General features: G+C 37.4%; 2 protein-coding genes across 11 annotated transcripts in view; one reads left to right on the forward strand and one right to left on the reverse strand.

Annotated features, from left to right (window-relative positions):
- LCORL (ligand dependent nuclear receptor corepressor like) overlaps positions 1-5,465 on the forward strand; it is a 120,307-nt gene extending 114,842 nt beyond the window's left edge. For 7 of the 10 annotated variants that reach the window (XM_037045167.1, XM_037045217.1, XM_037045201.1 and 4 more), the window contains one exon: positions 2,674-2,759. Coding sequence is in view for 3 of the 10 variants with exons in the window: in XM_037045252.1 (XP_036901147.1) it covers positions 2,674-2,848 (175 nt within the window). In the remaining 7 variants the exon portion in view is untranslated. Of the gene's footprint in view, positions 1-2,673 lie in introns of all 10 variants that reach the window. The other 3 variants (XM_037045252.1, XM_037045260.1, XM_037045176.1) reach the window with 2 other exon arrangements.
- Positions 5,007-21,549, reverse strand: part of NCAPG (non-SMC condensin I complex subunit G) — a 34,228-nt gene continuing 17,685 nt past the window's right edge. The window contains exons 13-21 of the mRNA XM_037045302.1: positions 20,788-20,907; positions 17,500-17,724; positions 11,237-11,418; positions 10,577-10,751; positions 8,374-8,535; positions 8,006-8,144; positions 7,527-7,613; positions 5,939-6,008; positions 5,007-5,220 (exon numbers count right to left, since the gene is read on the reverse strand). Of these exons, the coding sequence (XP_036901197.1) occupies positions 5,100-5,220; positions 5,939-6,008; positions 7,527-7,613; positions 8,006-8,144; positions 8,374-8,535; positions 10,577-10,751; positions 11,237-11,418; positions 17,500-17,724; positions 20,788-20,907 (1,281 nt within the window). The 3' untranslated portion in view covers positions 5,007-5,099. The remainder of the gene's footprint in view (positions 5,221-5,938; positions 6,009-7,526; positions 7,614-8,005; positions 8,145-8,373; positions 8,536-10,576; positions 10,752-11,236; positions 11,419-17,499; positions 17,725-20,787; positions 20,908-21,549) is intronic.

The following is a 21,549-nucleotide window of genomic DNA, read 5'->3' on the forward strand; positions in this document are numbered from 1 at the left end:
TCAAAATGTACACATTTTTTAAAGCAAGATGCAAAACAGTATACAGATTGTATAGGAGGAAATAGTTGAAACACCGATATGTATACATGTCAATGTGAACAATACCCAAGAAATAATGGCCAACTGTAGTTGTGAAACTTCACTGTATAAATCATTTTGCAGTGATTTTCTAAACATAAGGACCTATTTTTATAATATACAAATGAAAAAATACTTTAAAAAGTACATCAAGAAAAGTTGAGAAGTTATTAATCTCTCACTTCTTACCAATCTGTATGATTATGCAACAAATTCCTGGCATTAAACCTAGTTTAGTCAAAATTTTATATTACAAATATGAAGGTATATTTGTTAAAAATGCCTCTAGCTTGCAAATTCTATGTCTATCTCATGTTTATATTTCACAGTGGGTACTCAGTAAGTGTTAAATAATTTAATACCATAGAAATGGAACTGAAAAGTACTGTAGGTGATAGTAGATTAATTACAGATTCAGGTTCTTCTATTAGTCCACATACATGTGGTTAGAACACCGAGGGAAAAGTTTATTTTTCTATTTTCTTATACCTCAGTTTCCCTGTCTTTTATAAAAGGGGGTGAGGGTTATCTAGAATGTTCTAGCTCCGCTGTTCTGTCTCTGTTAGCAGTTCATAAGATAGCTGTATTCTTTTAGTACTATTATTTGATAGATCAGTGGTGCCCCAACTTTGTACACTCACTAGGTTTGTGTATATTTGTGAATTACACATGCCAATCTGTATATTAGTACTAACATTTAGCTCTTTTTTTTTTCCTTTGCACATGTGTATGGGAAGAAAAACTATGTGTGTAGTTTTGTGCATCCCTGGAATTCGTGTGCCCAGATTTAGAGTACGGTGCACTCTCTAGAAAAGTAAAAACAAACAAAAAGCCTGTCTTCACAGTATTGCAAAAAATAACGTAGCTATTAAAGTATTACTCTACAATGAATATACCTTTGCCAATCAAATAACAAACAGAAAACAGAGAAGTTTTTATGGCCATGAATTTGTTGCTCGGTGCCTTTTTTTTTAGTTGGATACTTGATATACTTCTCTACCAAGGTACCTTAATATGACTATACTTTCATAGCCTGCCTTAGTTTCTTAAAGAAGTGTACATCAAGCAGTTTTGTAAATCCTCACCCGAGTACATGCTTGAGAGAACTGTCGATGTGTGAAACAGATCAGTTGCCTCCCGTACACACCCTGACCGGGGACCGAGCCCACAACCTTAGGTATTTGTTCTGACAGGGAATCGAATCCACCACCTTTTTGGGGGAGTGCACGAGACAACACTCCAACCAAATGAGCTATCTAGCCAAGGCACATTATACTTTGAGAACAGAAAATAAAAGTATGAAGCCTGGAGCCATTGGAGGAAGAGAAAGCATTACTGCTGTATCTGAGCTTTACTAACTTGAAAAACAAAACAAGGTCCAGGAGGGCCCGGCCCATCAGTCTAATAGTAAACAATGTAAATGTTTTTGAAAACCAGTTAAGATTTGATATGGAGATATATTGCTTTGGATCTCTTAACTTGTCACATATTAGGCCATGATGTACTTTAATATAATACTGTTAATCACACCTGTGTCTCTTGCCTTTTGAAGTGATTTACTATTTTTAATGAGTAATCTTTTAAGCTAGTTCAGAGTTTTTGTCAATTTGTTCCTTTCTGTAGAAACTCATTCAGTGGAGCTGGAACTGCTTGTCTGGGAAGAAGTCAGTGAGAACATGATAGCTGTTAAAATGTGTAATGAGTTAAATCTCTCTGGTTTCTTGAATGGCAAATGAGTCAGGTGCTTGAGAGGCAAGGAGTAGGAAAATGCTACTGAAGTCTGGATTCTGCTGCCATTTACCAACCCCAACAAGTCACCAATGCATTTTCCACTTTACTAATGGGATCAGACCTGTGTGGTTGAGTAAAGCTTAGGAATGATGTCCAACCAAACTAATCAGTTAAATATTGAATGAGCTGATGCATAGCAAGCCAATTAGTTCATAAACGTAAGGCTCACATCGAAAGATGTGAACTGTCATGAAGGTCGGGATTACCTGTACATTGCTGGTCAAGTGGACTCTAAATCTAAAGGTTTTCATCATGGAGCCAGTAGACAGGCGCAAGGGAAAGAGCAAGGACTGGATTCCACTTGCAGCCCAGTGACTGCAACCTCAGGCATATTTGTACTTAACTCTCCAAGACTCATTTATCATGCGAGTACGTACACTAACCTTGCTTACTTGTTATGAAGTGTAAATGTGAATGTTCCTAGACCATGGTAGGCATTCAACACAGCTTGAGTCTATTTTGTCTTTAAGGGGCTCTCTGATCCTTGGTAGGCTAAAGTACAAGTTGAAAGGGGTGAATCCTGCCACGCTCAGTTCTGCATGTTGATGAAGTCTGTATACGCAGAGATTTTTTTTATCCAGTGGTAGCTGAGGGACTGACCTCTCAAGTTCGTGGCTTATGTTTGTATTGTTCCAGAAGGAGGCAAGAGCTAACAACAACACAACAAAAAACCTCTTGTACTTTCAGGGTAATAAATGCATTTTAGAAGTCCCCAAAATAAAACTGCTAAATTTTCTTTTACAAGGTTGATAATTTCTTTGAAACTGAAGTAAAACTGAAATGCTTTGCACGTTTTTCTTCCAGCGTGCTACAAATGAAAACTGATGAGAAACTGGATTTGTCTGATGGGAACGCAGCAAGCTGTCCCTTGAGCCCCATTAAGATGTGCCTTAATCGTCCCGTTGAATGGAATTTGACAGCAGCATCTCTGGCAAGCTGTACAGTTCATAACCCAAACCTCCAAAGTGAAGAGAAATAGATTGCAGTTCTTCTTGCACTATCCTCATTTTGTACGTCAATATTCTTTTTTCTGAACAATAAGCATTTATCAGTTGATCTTGAAATTTCTAGTCCTGTGATTTGTCTTTATATAAAATCATTAGCATTAATCACTTTGATTCTTTGTTATCTTTTTTACATGTTTTACATCAGACCATTGTGGAATTTTTGCAGTACAGATGGATTTTGATGCTTCTCCTTTTAATGGTATTTTATGAATTTTTTATGCCCTAAGTTTAAATATATAACTGTCCCGTTTTATTTCTGTGCTCAAAGTTTTAATATATAATGGATTATGTGACTTAGAAGGCTAGTGTTGTAAAGGTTTGTGATGATGACCTGACCCATGAACAGCTGTCTAACAGGTGGATACCAACTACCTCGAAGTAAATTGGCAAAAGGCAAAGGTATCTCTTAGAAGTCTATCTTTTGCAAAGTTATATATGTATAGAGAAACTGATCATAGCTCCTCAAGTATTCATCAGTGCATGTTTGCATTCACCGGAGAGTCTGAGCTGACCAGTTTTCTCTCTGTAATTTTAACCCTTTGAGCTCTGTGGGCTGTAAGAACAGTGGCACAGTTGCATGTTTACCTTTCAGCAGATATGTGCCGCCTCTCACAGACAAGAATACGGTTTGGTTTCTGTAAGTTACCAGTTTGGAATGAAAAGTGGTAAATGGATTTACATCTATTGATTTTATTGTATTTTAGCCATTTATTTTAAAGTGTAAAGGGATGATTTTTTACACCAGGTTATTCCTTACCTTTAACTGTAATAGTGCAAAAAGCACAGCTTCAGCGATGGCTTATGTGATTGTGTCTAAAACTTGAATAGTAAGAATACTGGAGTTTTGGTGCTTAATTTATTTTCCCAGCCAGACAAAGAAAGCTTTGATACAGTGGTCCGTGTAAATATACAACATGGCTCCCTCCCTTTGGACAGCCTGGCTGTGAGGTAAATGCTGTTTCGTTTGTGGGCGTTGTAAGTCCTTATTTCTCTTACCCCTCCCCCAAATATTTTTAAAACAGGAATTTAACAAAAGACTTATATAAGCCAACAGAATGAAAATCACCTACTTTTCATTGTTTTAGATCACCACCACATCTGCCTCGTCCTTTTTCTCGAGCATCCTTACTATTCCTTTCAGACCCCTTTATACTTCCGAGTTTTCTAAAGCACATGTGTAATATGTAATATAGCAGTTTGGTTCTAAAAAGCACAACTATCTTAACTTGGGTTCCAATTCAGAACATCACTTTAAATAATTGGCCTCTGGTCAACAAAGCACAATTATGACAACAGATCCAATGGTAGGGCATTTCTATTATGAGTATTAGAGAAAAGGCAACTATCAGATGGATAAGAAAAGGTGTTTTGTTGGGTGTTGCCGAAGGAAGGGGAACTGATTTCACATAGCACATGTCTTAGGCGAGTACCAATTTCAGAAAGTGGATGAAACTGACGATGGTGAAACAGTGCCCCAAACTAGTATATAGAGGACTTCTTGTCATACTATTTTCCCACTAGCATGACTAGCATGTAGATACGAAGATCTCCCCAGGCCAGGGAACACCATCGTAACAAGCAAACTAGGGTTCTCATGTGCAAATGTTTTAGGAAGAGAGACTGCCCATTTAGGTAGCAGTCTCAATGTTTTTAGTGTCAAAAACAAAACAAAGTTATCAAAATGAGCACTATTTAACTGGAATGCTGGGCACTCTAGTTCATTATACTGGTCCTTCTCCCTGGAAGCAAGCTCATTTCCAACAAGTTTGTGGTACTTCATTTCCCCTTGATGTGTCACTTTTTAAATGTGTTCTAAGACTGGAAATGTGTTCATCTGTATTGGATCTGCCCCACCTAAGTCATAAGCTTCTCAAATGTAAACCAGTAGCTACACTTAAAAGTTGCCCATAATGCCATGATCTTGCACAGGAGAGCTCGCAGGCATCATCTGGAAACCCTGTTTGGAAAGCAGATTCCTAGGCCCACGTTAGAGTCTGATTAAATCCCTGGGACTGATGTAGATGGTGTGTGGGGCCCACTGACAGTCACCTGCCCTGAGACTTTGGCGCAGGCCAAGTGATGTGGAATCATCACACGGGCAGACAGTCCTACAAGACATCAGGCAAAATGTTTCTAATTTGGACACAAGGGTAAGTTTATTAAAGCAAATAACTGAAAATAAAGTACATTTGTAAAAGGATTCCACTTCCATTGTCTCTTCTCCTAATTTACTTCATTGAGAAATTGCTCCAGGTTAAGTTTACTTTTTGCTAGTGCTGCTGTTTTGGCTCGTCTTGGTAATCTCATCCTCATTTCTGATTCTGGCTGTGGAACTTCATGATCACTAAACAGATGTTGAAAATACACCAATTTAAACACAAGCTTTAAAACCACAGTTTATTTATAAATAAAACTTTGTTTCTGACTCTCATTCTATCAGTGTGTAATTGATATCCCAATTCCACTAAGCTTAAAACTAAAAGCTCAACCAAAACCAAAACACCCTCACAGCTATCCAGCAAACGGAAATCATGGAAACCTAGCTAATTTTTTCTTATACCCATGTAGAACCTGGTATTTCACAGAAGGGAAAAAAAAACCCCAAACTTTTGTAATGCAGCTTGTAATTAAACAGACCATAACAACCTCCCAAGAGTTTTTTGGAGAACGGAAGAAATGGGGGAAAAACTAAGTTCTCTTGATTTAGGCAATAAATTCCTAAAACACTGTAAATGTCATTATTTCCCCAAAAGATTTTTAAATTAGTCAAAACTTAGTCTAAAAATATACACACAGCTTTTCTGATGAATAAATGAATGTAAGTCGGCTGCAATTTTCAGATTCCAATAGTGGCTAATTGGCAGAAACCAAATACAAACTAATATAAAAAAAAGCCATAGAAGTCAAATGCTCTTGATAATGGAATGCAAGACATAATAGCTATCACTGATTATCTTGTACATAGATCGAGTTTCTCTGCTACAGTAAACACTGGAATGTTTTTCTGCTTCTAGACAACAAAAAAACTAGACCTGTGCGTGCTCTACCAGTGCACGGCATACCTTTCAGGGTCGGCCTCAGAAGTCCGTCGTCTCCTGGTACTCCTGGCGGAAGCTGTTACTTTTCTTCGTCCTTAAAGAGAGTTTGTTATCAAAATTATCACCTGCTTATTATTCTATTTCTGGGCTACCTACATCCTTTCTCTCTTCAACATATTTCCTCCATCAATAACACAAAGAAAAGGAACTTAAGGAACATTAGAATTTTATTCATTTCTATTGTAAGCTCTCATAATAGGCAAGGGAAAATATGGAAAGGAAGTTGTAGGGAGGCCAGTTTTAGTTAAACATAATTAGAGGAAAGAAGCACGGGGAAAACATGCCATACAGAGAAAGCACCTCCGCCCTCTACCGTGGCTACAGTGCACAGAGAAGCTAATGAAAGTTAAAGGAGAAACGTGGGTACATTAAGCCCATAAACAGGTCCTAAAGAAATAGAATCTAAGTCAGTAAGGTAATAGCTTCCTGTGAAATATTCAACCATATATACATAGCAAATTTCAGTTCTAAAACATTTCTGTGTTTATAAACATTTAACCCTTTGTATGTTGAGAGTTGCAAATATTCTACTTGCTAGAGATTTATAGGGTTAAGAAGACAAAGTGGCCTGGGCTCCTCCCCGTTTATGATAACAAGTAAAATCTGTTTTTAAAGTTGGAGCTATGAAGAAAAAAAGGGGTGTTCTCATGGGACAGTGTCTGACTAAAAGCAGCCTTGTCAAAACCATCTGTTCAGTGTGACCATTGGGTTGAAACCCGTAAACCTTGGTCATATGGGACTTGGGTGGTTTTCCACTTGAACCTTATGTATTTGCTTTTAAACTTCTACTGTAATTATCTCCAAGAAAATATCCAACAATATGGGACTAATTTGGGACATCCAGCAATTAGCATTGAAATAACTGACTAGCTATAAAACCATATTATGGCCAGAGTCCACTTAGAAAAATATTGAATCTGCATAGAAAAAGTCCTCAAAAAAACATTTTTCAAGGATTAAATTAATGGCTGGCTCATGGGATATTAGTGTTCTTTATATCAGTGTGCTTGGATGTTATTTCTGTAATAAGCATGCACTGCTTTTGTAATAAGAAAATAATAAAACAATTAAATGAAAACTTGAATTACAGATTGTTTTTCCAAGTGATCCCCTAATAGTCAACCTTTGCATCATTCCAACAAATTCCCTTATTGTTGGATATCTCTGGGACATAAGTTAAATTGGGGCAATATGAAGTAAAATGGGGAAAAGGAAAACAGAAGCACAGAAAAGTACGAAGCAGATAAAAGGGACAAAATTGCTTAACACAAATTACTGATAATATAAAACCACTGATGATTTGCTAATCAGTTTAATCCAAGTAATCCTCTGCAATATGATGTTTTGCATATTTCAAACAAAAGTACTTAGAGCAACACTGATACTATTTCTTAAGATATAAAAGCAAAACCTAATTATCAGCTGAAAGAATTAAACAGTACCTAAGACACTTGTCCCTAATGAAACAGATAGGAAACTTGCAAACTCTGTAGTTCACTAGAAAACACAACTGACGTCTATCTAACAAAGCTGGTCAGTCCATGCACTCTACCTCTGTCGGTCTTTCGCTGAGTGGATTTTGATGCACGGGTTGCTTTTACAGCCTTGAGAGGGGTTATATATACTTCTGTATTCTCTCCTATTAAAGGAAATAATGCAGCGATGTAAAAAAAATAGCCTCATATAATATTTTAAGTGATCTTTCCAAGTCAATTTTTCGTAAATTTTTCAGAAACGACAACCAGCCCCATTAGAAGCTATTCAAAGATTATCATAAATCAGTGCTCCCAAAATTGTGAGTAGTGTCAAGTAAGCAAGCAAAACTCCTAAAGAGAAAGTATGTCGTAGGGTGAGGAATGTACACACAACAAGACTAAAAGAGTGTGTGTTCTACACTTTCCCAAGGGGATTAATTAGAAAAAATTTCCTTTCATATCTGAAGCCCAGCCACGTGTTACAGGAGCAACAGTGTGTCTCGGGAAAGGAGAGAGGAGAAGCAGGTGGTACGTATTTGGGTTCATGGGCTGTTACCATCTCCATTCTCACAGGCAGTCCCCGTGGCGCTGGAGTTCGGCGCTGTCGCAGCTTGGTCACCGTCATCTGTCTTTCCTTTTTCTAACTGAATCTTGATTTTCTCCAAGGCTCTCAGACATACCCTATCTTTTACTTGCTACAATAGGAAACATTTAACATTTTTTAAATGCAGCATTTTCTAATCTTTCAAAAAAGATACTGATATCAAGTTACTTCACAACATTCTAAAATCCTATTAAACTTATGAAGGAATTAATTACTTCAAATGAGAAAAGTCGCAGCATGTTATGTATAATTTAATACAACCATGTAAATTCTTTGATAACATATATATACATAGTAAGAGTAATTGGGAAGTACTTTACCTCCAGAATCTCATTCAACAGGACCAAAAGATCTTCAGCAAGACTGCTACTCAGTTCTAAAGAGCTCAGGGCTTTTGTATAGATGCGAATTTCTGGAGAACATGGACATGTTAAGATCTCATTGCAAATTTTTATAGCCAAGTTGTCATGAACTGTTAAGGCCTAGAAAATCAAGAGAAAAATCTTTGTAAATTGAAAATGGTATGATTAAAATACAGTCCTGCACACCTAACAAACATTTCCAACTAATTATCTTCCCATCATCCCAAATGCAAACTGTCTCAAAACGAAATTGAACACGCTCCTCCCCAAACGAGCTCTTCTTCAGTGTTTGTGGTAGATGCTGTGGGAAGGGCCCAGACCCACTCCTTTTACTAAACCGAAGCACTTACCCTCCAGTTCCTACTCATTTTAGAGGATACCAGTTCTCAGGAGCAAAACCAACAGGTTGAAGGCAGTGGGCCCTGCCCAAGGTCCAACCCCGTCCCCAAGAGGTGCTCCATACCCAAAGACGTGGGCACGTGGTGTAACAGCCCAGCTCTGTCCCAGTTCGGGGTAACTCAAAGGACTGCCACAGCTGTGGATCTTCTGTGGGGTCACCTGGGCCTTCAGACTTCATTGCAAGTCGGCTTCTTCCTCTGCCCACCCTGTCTCCCTCACTCTTCCAAAATACCGATCATGAGAGTACTCCCCAGTGAAATGACCTCGACATCGTCTTTGAGCTCTTGTCACCTGTACTTAGACTCTTCCTTATCTCAGCTCCTCCATCTCCCTGCCTCTCAAAGCTCTTTCTTCCAGGCTGTTGTACCCATATTTTTCTATTTTTCACAATTTCTATTCCTTTTTTTCTGTTTCCTATTACTCTCTTTCTACAAGTTTTTATGTCCTAATTGTACATTTTAACTGTTCCCTTTATTAATATTCTCTATTTCTCTTAGCAATTCAGCTCAATAATGATACCACCAAATTAATGTGTCTAATAACTTTCATCCCCTTAGCCCTTTCATTCTACGCTCTGCAGTTACTCACTGCTAGTGAGGCCAGCTCCACATTCCCTACCCTAATGTTCTAGCAGGCCCCACTCAGGATTCTCAGCCAGAAAGATACTTCCCATAGTTCACAAACATGCACAACCAACTACATCAGGCACCCTTACTAAGTCTTTCCCCTTCTACCCAAGCCACTCCCCAAATCCCAACATGGCCTAGCTGAATGTTACTCAGTACAAAACAAACAATGCTATATTCCTCACCCCTACCACATAAACTCTGCCCTCTTCTCAAGTCCTAAAGCACTTAGTAACTATATCACTGACCTTTACTATATTTTGCCTAATATATTTTATCTTTCCAATAATGTGTAATGTAGCGACTTGAATGAAGTATACCATCAGTAAATACCGAGTAAAACAGGAAATCAATACAGCTGACTATTGAACAACACAGGGGGTTAGGCTTGGCTCCCAGTGCAGTCAAAAATCTGCATAACTTTTGACTTGCCAATAACAGAGTTACCTCCCAGTTGCTGTGGGGGAGTTGTTCCAGGACCCCTGCAAATCAAAACCAACAGGTGCGCAAGTCCCTTACATAAAATGGCACTGAACAATGCAGAGTCAGCCCCCACATCCACAAATCCAGTCCAAGAATCAAAAGTAATATTTTCGATCCACAGTCGGTTAAAACGCTGGTTGCAACCTCAGGCTATGGAGAGCTGACTATAAACTTCCTGGAAAAAAATCTGTGTGTAAGTGGACTCATGCAGGCCACACCCATGGCGTTCAAGGGTCAACTGCATTTCAAATATTAAAGAATTAAAAACCCAGATTAAATTTAATTTGTAAGACAGTTTTAGGTTAACTTATCTTCTTTGAATTAAAAGCAAATATGCTTGAGTCAAGTTTCATTCTTTGAATTCTCCTTCCTCCTATCAGAAAGATACCAGGTAAGCCAAAATTAGGAGAGAGCAAGGGTGGTTAATTTGGGTAACTTTTCAGTAGCAAATATGTTAGCGTTGATTACTTCCTTCTCCACCTTTTTTTCTTACTTTGTGTTATATACCACCACATATACCAGAAATCTCAAGATCAAAATGTAGCTTCTATTTCAAGAAATCTGAGGGATTACTTTACAAAACAAAACAAAGAACAGTGACCTGCATCCTAAGTTATCATCCTTACCATGCATAAACTGACATACTCACCCACCTGATAATCTTGGGAATTCTTGGCTTGAGGATTTAACCCACTTGGTCTTGTCAAATCCACAAGTAACTCAGTAACATTAGTGATATCTATTTCAGCTAAAGGAGAAGACGCAGGGGCTTTGGCCAATGTTTGCAGGGTTGGGAAAAAGGCTTCTTCAAAACATTCTTGATTAGTCCTATTGAAAGACAATTTAAAAGTACACTGGCAAAGAAAAAGCCTATGATTTTTTTTTAAGATTTTTATTTATTTATCTTTAGAGAGGAAGGGAAGGAGAGAAGGAGAGAAATATCAATGTATGGTTGCTTCTTGTGCGTCCCCTGCTGGGAAACTGGCCTGCAACCCAGGCATGTGCCCTGACTGGGAACCGAACCGCGATCGTGTGGTTCGCAGGCCCGGGCCGAATCCACTGAGCTACACCAGCCAGGGCAGAAAAAGCCTATGCTTCTTAAAAATACACATTATGAATAAAATTCACCCCCATTGAGACATAGGACGTTTTCATCAAGGAAAGAGCCAGGTAATTCAGGTAAGGTCTTCTCATTTCTCCACTTACCACTGAAGGATAAGAATAAACAAAATGATACTACTAATAGGACTCTTGGGGAGTGTGAATTTAACTTCAAGTAACACTTTGACTTACTAATTTGACTAAGTAAATACCTGCTGGCATAAGCAAACATGGGGAAGAACACGCCCAGACAGTGCCGAAGTCGCACGTCCTCTTCGGTCACGGGGTTGTACCACAACAAGATGAGACGAGACAGGACCTTGCTGCTGACCAGGAGCCCGGAGAACATCAGCTTGGCTAGTCCTTCCGCGGCTCCAGTCCTGAGTTCAGACACCTAATAAAAATGGCTTTCATGAAACCAAATATTTATTTGTATTTCCTTTTTAAGCCTTAAAATGTAGCTTGTCCTACAATATTTTTATATAAACTATCCAAAAACCATTCGTGTTATTACGAACTTGTTAAAGGCACACAAGATTTTGTTTCCTCTTTTAGTCTCTGGCTATGTGACAAATTATTAGTGTAGCTATTAAAACTTCGATTCCCTTAAAAATATTCAGAAGAACCAAAAGGCAAATTTAAATGTTGTCAAACCAAAAATCAATAAGTATTAATTGCTTATCATAATGCTAAGATAGTGAAGAAACCAAAACCCTTAGTAAAAGTCCCTGCCATCAAAGGAAGGTACCCACTGAATAGGCATGTTATCCCCATTTTACAGATGAGGACACAGTGTACCAACTCAAAATTTCAAAAGTCAATCTCTACTTTTTGATTGGAGAGTTTAATCCACATATACTTAAAGAAGTCACTGGTATGAACAAACACTGACTGAATTGCAGGGAGAAACAGACAGCTGTACAAATGTGACTGAAGACTTCAATGCTCCACTTAATGTAACAGACAGAAGTGGGCAAATTGATAACGAAATGGAGAACTTAACACTATAAACCACCGACACCTACCAAACACACAGACACTCCATCAACTACAGCAGAATACACATTCTTCTCAAGTACACATGGAGCACTCAAAGAGAAACTCTATGTAACCCAAAACAGGTCTCAATAACTTTGTAAAGAATGAAACCATAATCTTCAATCACAATGGAATACATCTGGAAAGCAGTAAGAGAACTGTAAAATTCACAAATACGTGTAAATTAAATAATAGTCTTCTTACACACTAACAAGTCAGAGAAATCAAAAAGGAAGTTAGAGTGTATTTAGAGATCAATGACAATAAAAACACAGCAAACCAAAACTTACTGGGTACGACAACAGCAGCGATCCAAGGGATATATAAAGCAATAAATGCCTACATTAAAAAAAAAGAATCAATACCCTAACTTTACACTTTAAGGAGCCAAAAAAAAAAAAAAGAGTAAACTAAACCTAAAGGAGGAAAGAAGAAAGAAATTAATGATTATAAAACAAGTAAACAAAATAAAAATAGGGAAATTATACAGAAAAGTCAATGAAAACAAGAATTCGTTCTTTGAAAAGATGAATGCCATTGACAAACCTTCAGCTAAACTGACAAAGCAGAGAGAAGATGCAAATAAAGTTAGAAAGGGAAGCAGGGACATTACAACAGGCCTCACAGAAATAGAAAGGTGGTAAGAGAATACTATGAACAACCAGACACCAACAAATTAGATGATCGAGATGAGATGGACAATTTCCTAAAAACACAAAAATTACCAAACAATGCAAGAACAAATATAAAATCTGAACAAAGCTGTAACAGTAAACATATTGAATAAGTAATCGGAAGCCTCCCAAAACTTAAAGTCCAACACCAGATGTATTCGCTGGCAAATTCTAACAAATATTCAAGAAGAATTAACCAATTAACCAACCAAGAACTAACCAAGAATTAATATTAATTGGTTAATTAATTTAACCAATATTAACCAAATATTCAAATAAGAATTAACCAATCTTGAATTCTCAATCTTGCAATAAATAGAAAGAGGAAACAATTCCTGACTCAGTTCATCAGTATTGCCCTGATACCAAAGCCAAACAAAGACAACGTTGACAAACCAACTTCTCATATGTAACGATCCAACAAAATACTAGCAAACTGAATCCAACAATGTACGAAAGAGATTATAGACCATAACCAAATGAGGTTTATCTCTAGAATGTAAAGGTAGTTCAACATAAGAAAACCAAGCAATGTAATATATCACATATCAATAAAACAAAGAAATAAAGTACATGATCATTTCAGTTGATATAGAAAAACAATTTTACAAAATTCAACATGCTTTCATGATTAAAAAAATAAAAAAAATACTCTGAGAAGAAGAGAAGTGAACTTCATCAAATTGATGAATGACATTTTTGAAGACCCCACATCATACTCAATGGGTAAAGACTAAAAATTTTCCCCTAGAATAAGAAATAAGACAAGGGTGCCTGCTTAACCACCACTGTTCAACACTATCCTCAAAGTTTCAGCCAGAGCAATTAGGCAAGAAAAAGAAATAAAATACATCCAAATTGGAAAGATGAATTAAAACTATGTCTCATTAGAGGACAAGATCCTATATAGAGGAAGTCCTAAAGAATCCACACACACACAAAAAAAGCTACAAGAGCTAATAAATGAATATAGCAAGTTGGTTCCAAAATCAAATCAACACACCAAACTTGAATTTCTATTCAACATCAACAAAGAATCCAAAAAGAATTTTAAGAAAACAATTCCTTTTACAATAGCATCCAAACATAAAATACAGAGGACTAAATTTAACTAAAGAAGTAACAGATTTGTACCCTGAAGCATATAAAACATTCCTGACAGAAATTAAAGATGACCTAAAAAAATGGTAAGATGTCAAGTTCATGGGTTAGAAAACTTAACATTGTTTAGATGGCAATACCACCCAATGTGATCCACATATTCAATCCAACTCCCATCAAAATTCCAATGGACTTTTTAGCAGAAATCGAAAAAGCCCATCCTCAAATACGTAAGGAATCACAGGGGACCCCAAATAGTCAAAACAATGCTGAATATGAAGAACAAAACTGGAGTACTCAACTTCCCGATTTCAAAACTTACTAAGAAGTTAGTCAAACACTCTGGATGGGCATATGCATAAACAAAGGAACAGAACTCAGAGTCCAGAAATAAACTCATACCTACACGCTCCACTGACTCTCAGTAATGGTGCTGAGTGAGCCAACAGCATGTCCATAGGCAAGACAATGCAGGTGAGCCTCCACCTCACACTGTACACAAATATGAACTCACACGGGCACCAACAGCTTAAATATAAAAGCTAAAGGAGTAAAACTCTTAGGATAAAGCACAGGAGCAAACCCTCATAATTTGGATTGGGCAATATATTCATAAATACAACACCCAAAGCACCCAACGTGACACTACAAAAGGAAAATAGTCTTCACCAAAACTTTTAAAATTTTACATACCCAAGGATATTGTTTAAAAAGTAAAAAAACAACCTATAAGAGAAAATATTTGCTCTCATACTTATCTGATATGGATCTACTACCCAGTATACATAAAGAACTCCACAAGACCAACCTAACTTAAAAATGGGCAAAAGACTTGAACAGACATTTCTGCAAACAGGATACACAAATAGCCAACGAGCACACGGAGATATTCATTATTAGTCATGAGGAAAATGCAACTCAAAACCACAGTGAGGCACCACTTTAGTAAAATGGCTAAAGCTTTTTTAAATGGAAAAGAATGTGTTGATAAGGGTGTGGAAAAACTGGAACTCATGTCCCTTGTTGGTGGAAATGGAAAATAGTTCAGCTGCTGTGGAAACAGTTCTGCAGATCCTCAACCATTTAAAGAAAGAAATCATAGAGCACCATGAAACTTCTATAAGGAAACAGGGGTTATGCTCCTTGACATAAGTCTTCATGAAGATTTCTTGATTTGACCCCAAAAGCAAAAAAAAAAAACAAATGGAAAACAAGTGGGACTGCATCAACCGAAAAGCTTCTGCACAGCAAAGGAAACCATCAAGAAATGAGGGAAAACATTTGCAAATTACATATCCAATATAAGGTTAATACCCAAAATACATAAAGAATTCATGGAACTCAATTGCAAAAAAAAATCCGATTGAAAAAATTGGCAGAGAGCCCTGGCTGGGTAGCTCAATGGGTTTCAGGACTGTCTGGATACACCAAAGGTTGCAGGTTTCCTCCCCAACACAAAGAAAAACTACCAATGTACGCATGAGTAAGTAGAACGGCAAATCATGCTCTCTCTCTCTCAAATCAATAAAATAAGAAAAAATTTTAAAGGAGCCATGAAACTGAATAGGTATTTTTTTCGAAGACACAAATGGCCAACAGGTACATGAAAAGGTGCTCAATATCACTAATCATCAGGAAAATGTAAATTAAAACCAAAAAGAGTCCCTCATACCTGTAAGAATGGCTACCATCAAAAAGACAAAAATTAACAAGTGTTGGTGAGATTATGAAGAACAAGGAACACTTTTGCACTGTTGGTGGGAATGTAAACTGGTGCAGCCACTATTGAAAATAATGTGGAGGTTCCCCCAAAAATTAAAAATAAAATTGCCAAGCCCTGGCTGGCATAGCTCAGTGGATTGAGCTCGGGCCTGCGAACCAGAGGATCGCAGTTCGATTCCCAGTCAGGGCACATGCCTGGGTTGCAAACCGGTTCCTTGCAGGCCAACTACCAGCAGGGGATGCACAAAAGGCAACCATACATTGATGTTTCTGTCCCTCTCTCCTTCCCCTCTATAAATAAATAAATAAATAAAATCTTAAAAAATAAAATAAAATAAAATTGCCATATAATCCAGCAATACCACTTTTGGGTATATAACCAAAGGCAATAAAATAGGATCTCCAAGAAATATTTACACTTCTATGTTCGTGGCAACATTACTTACAATAGCCAAGCTATGGGAACAACCTATGTGTCCCTCGATGGGTGAATAAATAAAGATGTGGGGGGCATATATCTAAATGGGTAACAGAATGTTGTTCAGCCATAAAAAAAGAAGTTAAACTTGCCATCTGCAACAACGTAGAAGGACTCAAAGGACATTGTGTTAAGTGAAACAGGCAGATGAAGTCAAATACTGTACAGTGTCATTTATATGTAACATCTAAATAAATAAATAAGTAAATAGATGGAGTCAAACTCAGAAACAGAGAAGAGTGGTTATCAGGGCCTGGAGGGTGAGGGAATTACGGAGAGGTTGGTAAAAGTATACAAACTTGGAGTTACAAGATGAGTAAGTTCTGTTACGCCTTAAGAAAAATGAGTAAGTTCTGCATACCTAATGTAAAGCACGGTGACTGTAAACAATAACCCTGTATTATTATATAACTGAAATTGGCTAAGAGAGTAGAACTTAAATGTTCTCATTAAAAAATAAGGTGTTAGACATGTTAATTAACTAGATTAGGGGGAATCCTAAGAAGAAGGAAAAAATTCCCGTAAGACCCAGTGATCCCTTTCCTAAAAATATACCCAAAAGAACAGGCACTCAAATCCAGGTTCATAGCAGTCCTATGTACTTAGCCAAAAGGCAGAAACAGCCCAGATATCCGTCATGGGTGAAGAGCTGAATAAACTGTGGCATTAAATGGAATGCTGAGCTGCTACAAGCAGGAAAAAAGTACTGATATAAGCTACATGGATGACCCTCGAAGGTCAGCTAAGAGAAAGAAAGACACGAAGTCACACACTGTACGATTCCATGGATGTGAAACAGCCAGAACAGTTAAATCCACAGATACAAAATGCAGAATGGCGGCTGTCTAGGGCCAGCAGGAACAGAGACAGAGAGCGACTGCTTCACGGGTTAGCTTTCCGTTTGGGGTGTTTTTAAAAATCAGAGGCAGTGCTTGTACCACATTACGAAGGTGCTAAGTTCCAATACACTGTTCACTTCACAGCTGCGAGTGCACGTTATATCATTTTACCTCCACTAAAAAAAGCAGTACGAAAACTTTTAATTTAATGTTTACATATGTTAGAAGATGCAGTTCAAGAGTATCTTAAGAGATGCAATCCCATTCCCTATCTTAGGACTTCCAGCCACCCAATGTAAAATTATTTTATTTCTTAAGACTCGTGGGGAGAAAATATTTTAAGTCATAAGTCACAAAGACAGAGAAAGAAATGAAAAAATGATAGCAACCCTTTCCAATAGTCATTTCATTTTTGTTTACTCTTCGATTTCCCTGAAGAACATGCAATTGGATAGGGAGAAATTGAGGTATACTGAAAGTGAAAGTAGAATTTAATTAGGGTATTGAAAAGGTAAAATTTTTAAACGTTGGACAAGTTTAAACTGGAGCCTAAAAATTCAAGAACATAAGCGCACATGCTGCAAATAACACTGTACAACGACAGGGCTGAGACCACGTCGTACCTCGCTGTCCAAGAAATCGGAAAGGAGTTTCAGAACACTCTTGGCTGTAGCAGTCACTTCTTCAGCTTTGGACTCTTGCTCATCACCAGTGTTTATTTCTGCACCTTCGCTTTGCGTGGCTTTGATTTTTTTCGTTGTAAACGGTTCAATCCCAAATGTCATCAGCTGGTCGAAGATTGCCTTCAAAGCACTGATTTTCAGTGTCACGTCGTCAATCTGCAAAACCTAAATTGAAACACCCCCAACAAAAAAAGTCAATTCAGTAGCCTTTTAATTACTATGCTGCATAAAATTACTTTCTTAGTCTAATTTCATAACAGCATCAAGCCTTCATAAAATAGTATTTTTTAAATTATTAAAATTTCTACTTTTAGTTATTATTTATGTTTATTTGCACTAAAACACCTAGAGTTATATTTCCTTCAGAAAAAGTGCATCTTTAGTCAAAAAGTAGTCTGAAACTAGTATCAGGCTGAAATATTGTATGTTCCTTTTATTTAAAAACGTAAACACAGTCTATGGCCATATTGCCCTGAACATGCCCAATCTCATCTAGAAAAAGTAAGCACGGGTGGACGTTCTGCCCCCGGAAGCAGCTGCCTTGCCCAGGCCTATTCTGTGTGACTCGAATAAAGTCATATACATTTTCTACAAAAATAACAAATACATAAATAAATAAAATAAAAAGTAAATATGTTCAACTATGATTTTATTGTTTATTTTTTAAGATTTAAAAAAACCGGTCAATTATAATTAAAATTATTTTTAAGCTGTCAAGACAAAAAGATTATTCTAACCAATAAAAAGCATTAATTAGAAAATCAACAATCTTCTAGGTTATTAAGTTTCATTAAGGATAAATTTTTCTTTCATTAGCTTAATATTCAGATTTCATTAACAGCGAATTCAGTTTTCAATGAACTGGACTGGACTCCATTATAAAAGGGGGTAAACCAGAAGGCCCAGCAACTTGTCTGCGTCTATCCTGAGATAAGAAAACCAAATTCCTACACACCAAATTTCAAAACCGGAAAAAACAGAGCTGATTATTTCTATTATAAAGAGATGTACTATATTCTTTAATGTTCTGAAATTTTGGTGAGGGATAAACTACTCAGCTATATAGTTTTGCCTTTAGAATGAATAAAATTCCACACATAACTCTTTTTACTTCATTTGAATCTATCACTCACAAAATAACATTTTTACTTCAAAAAACTTGCATACTTATTTTATTCAGGCAAATATCAATAGCGAGTCCCTGAAGAAAAGTAAGTTTAGAAGTAAAAGTTGTTTAAACTTAAAAAAAAAAAAAGAAGAAAGAAAAAAAAAAGGTAACCTGTAATTCTGCAACAAGGGGAACCTTTGGTTCGATACTAAAGAGGGTAAAACTGCAGATGGTCCTCACAAGAAACAATCGTCTACCTTTCGCACCAGCCCGCTCTGGACACCCCCTTACACTGCAGAAAATCACACAGGTGCACAGTGTCACAGCCCCTGTGGCTCTGTCCCTCAAGCGGGGAACAGCAGTGAGTTAAGTCACCCCAGGATGCTGCAGGACACTCATGAGCACTAACTTCATTTCTTCTGAAATGACCAAACCACGTATTATTACTAATACTATGTCAGCTGAAATTAAAAGGATCAAAATTCACCCTTCCTCTCTAAAGGTCAAGTGAACAGAAATAGCTTTTGAAAGCCTTCTATCATACTTCTTTTGTTTTTTGTAACTGTCTGCCTCCAATCTCCTGTCAGAGCCGCTACCTGACCCCCAAAAGTTGCAGCGTCCCAGCAGCACTCACACCGGTGTACAGGGCACCTCAGCAAACACCCTACCTCGTTTTTAGAGCCAAAGGAGCTACTTAGTAGGTTACACATGAATGAACCTTTCACTGCCAAAGGTTCTAGTAAGATTTTTCTTCCACAAAAAAAAAAAAGCAACCTCTCTGCCGGGTATCTACCCGAAAAATTTGAAAACATTTCTCTCTAAAGATACATGTATCCCTTTGCTCACTGCAGCACTATCCACAGTGGCCAAGACATGGAAACAACCAGAGTATCCTTCAACAGAGGACTGAATAAAGACGTACATACATTAAACAAACTACTACTCAGCCATAAGAGATGAAGCATTGCCATTTGCAGCAACATGGACAGATCTTGAGAATATCATGCTTAAGTGAAATCAGAAAGAAAAAGTCAAGAACGGCATGACTTCGCTCACATGTCGGATACAAAACTACAAGCAACAAATGAACAAGAAAAACAAACAAACAAACAATCACAGACACAGTGGTGATTAGGGTTTCCAGAGGGAAGACAGGTGGGGGGGGGGCAGTAAAAGGTAAAGGGAGTCAAATACACGGTGAAAAGAGATTTGACTTTGGGTGGTGGGCACAGGATGCAATATACAGATGATGTATCAGAATTGTACATTTGGAACCTACATAATTTTATTAATCAATGTCTCCTCAATAAATTTAACTTTTAAAAAAAATTTAAACAAAAGAAATGACCAGGGTCACTCTAGTACTTCAAGACCCAAAACTAGAAAGCCAGGAAACTGAAGTAGAAAATTTTCTGTTTTAATTTCTTAGCAAAACCTCTTTGAAAATGTAGGATTATATTTCCTAGGCACCTAAAAGCCAGTATATTTGACAACAATAAACAAGACTCCACTAAGAATTACTAGCAGGATCACTGATACCTACTGTACTATACAGTGTTTACTTTTCACTGTTTCCTCTTCTAAAATGTAAGCTCCTATCTTATTTTTTCTAAACCCAAATAATGCTGAGCATATAACATGCACTCAATAAGTACTTACTATACAATTAATTTTAAAAATACCTTAAATAGTCCTGGCTGGTGTGGCTCAGCGTACTGAATGCCAGCCTGCAAACCAACAGGTCACTAGTTCGATTCCCCGCCAGGGCACATGCCTGGGTTGCGGGCCAGGTTCCTAGTGGAGGGTGCATGAGTGACAGCCACACACTGATGTTTCTCTCCCTCTCTTTCTCCCTCCCTTCTCCTCTCTCTAAAAATAAATAAATAAAATCTTTTTAAAAAATTTTAATAACTTAAATAATTGATATTTCATACCTTTTCCTACACAGGTGTTTGAATAAGAAATCAAAACCTAAAAACTGAGTCTCTAAAAGTCATCTAGGATCATCATCACCTTCAATAAGCTCTGGAATACATTAAATTTAGAGTGCTGGCATTATCACCACCGATTCCGAGTATTTTAGGAAAAACAATCAAGATTTGTCACAAGATAAATCTTACCTGCAACAGTAGCACAAAGTGTTTACTTGCAAAATCCCGATTCTGCAGTCCACAGCATCCCAAGCACAAAATAGCCAGATTTCTTACTACAGGATGAATGCTTATTATTCCAGGAAGAATCTGAAATGAATTGGAAATTAGAATAATTTTTACAGGACCGAGAAATTTACAACAGTATATTAAAAACGTGGTCAAAATTTCTGTACGTTTTTATAGATCTGCTTTTCCATACTGTCTACTAACTCAAAGAAGTCCATTTTCAGTTGAAAGGGTAAATATTGAACTGCGAAAACAGAAGACTGCGGCCAGAGTGAGTCTGATCCAAGACACCTCCCCCGATGCTGACTCGTCCTCAGTGGCTTCCCAACGCTCGCAGGTCAGAGATGAAACTTTTAATGAGACACAGAACATGTCTCGCCGTGCACTCTCTCCCAGAATCACCCCATGTCACGCTGCCCCTGCTCTCTGCCGATTCAGTAGGTCTGACTGTGACGCCTCCCAGTCAGTGCTGTCCAATAGCACTGCCACGTCAGTGGCAGTAAAAAGTCATTTTTCATTTTCTAGGAGCCACATTAAAGTAAAAGCTTGTTAAATGAATCTTAGTATGCTTTATTTACCTAATATAACTCATAGAGGTTATCATGAATCATGTACTCAATGTATAAACATCAAGACAATTTACATTCTGTTGTTTGGTCCTAAGTCTTCAAAACCCAATGTATTTCCACACTCCCAGCACATCTCGGTTTGGTCTAGTTTTGA

Source organism: Sturnira hondurensis, unplaced genomic scaffold (genome assembly GCF_014824575.4).
Source record: "Sturnira hondurensis isolate 20B ecotype Veracruz unplaced genomic scaffold, ASM1482457v3 Scaffold0000780, whole genome shotgun sequence".
Taxonomy (NCBI): Eukaryota; Metazoa; Chordata; class Mammalia; order Chiroptera; family Phyllostomidae; genus Sturnira; species Sturnira hondurensis.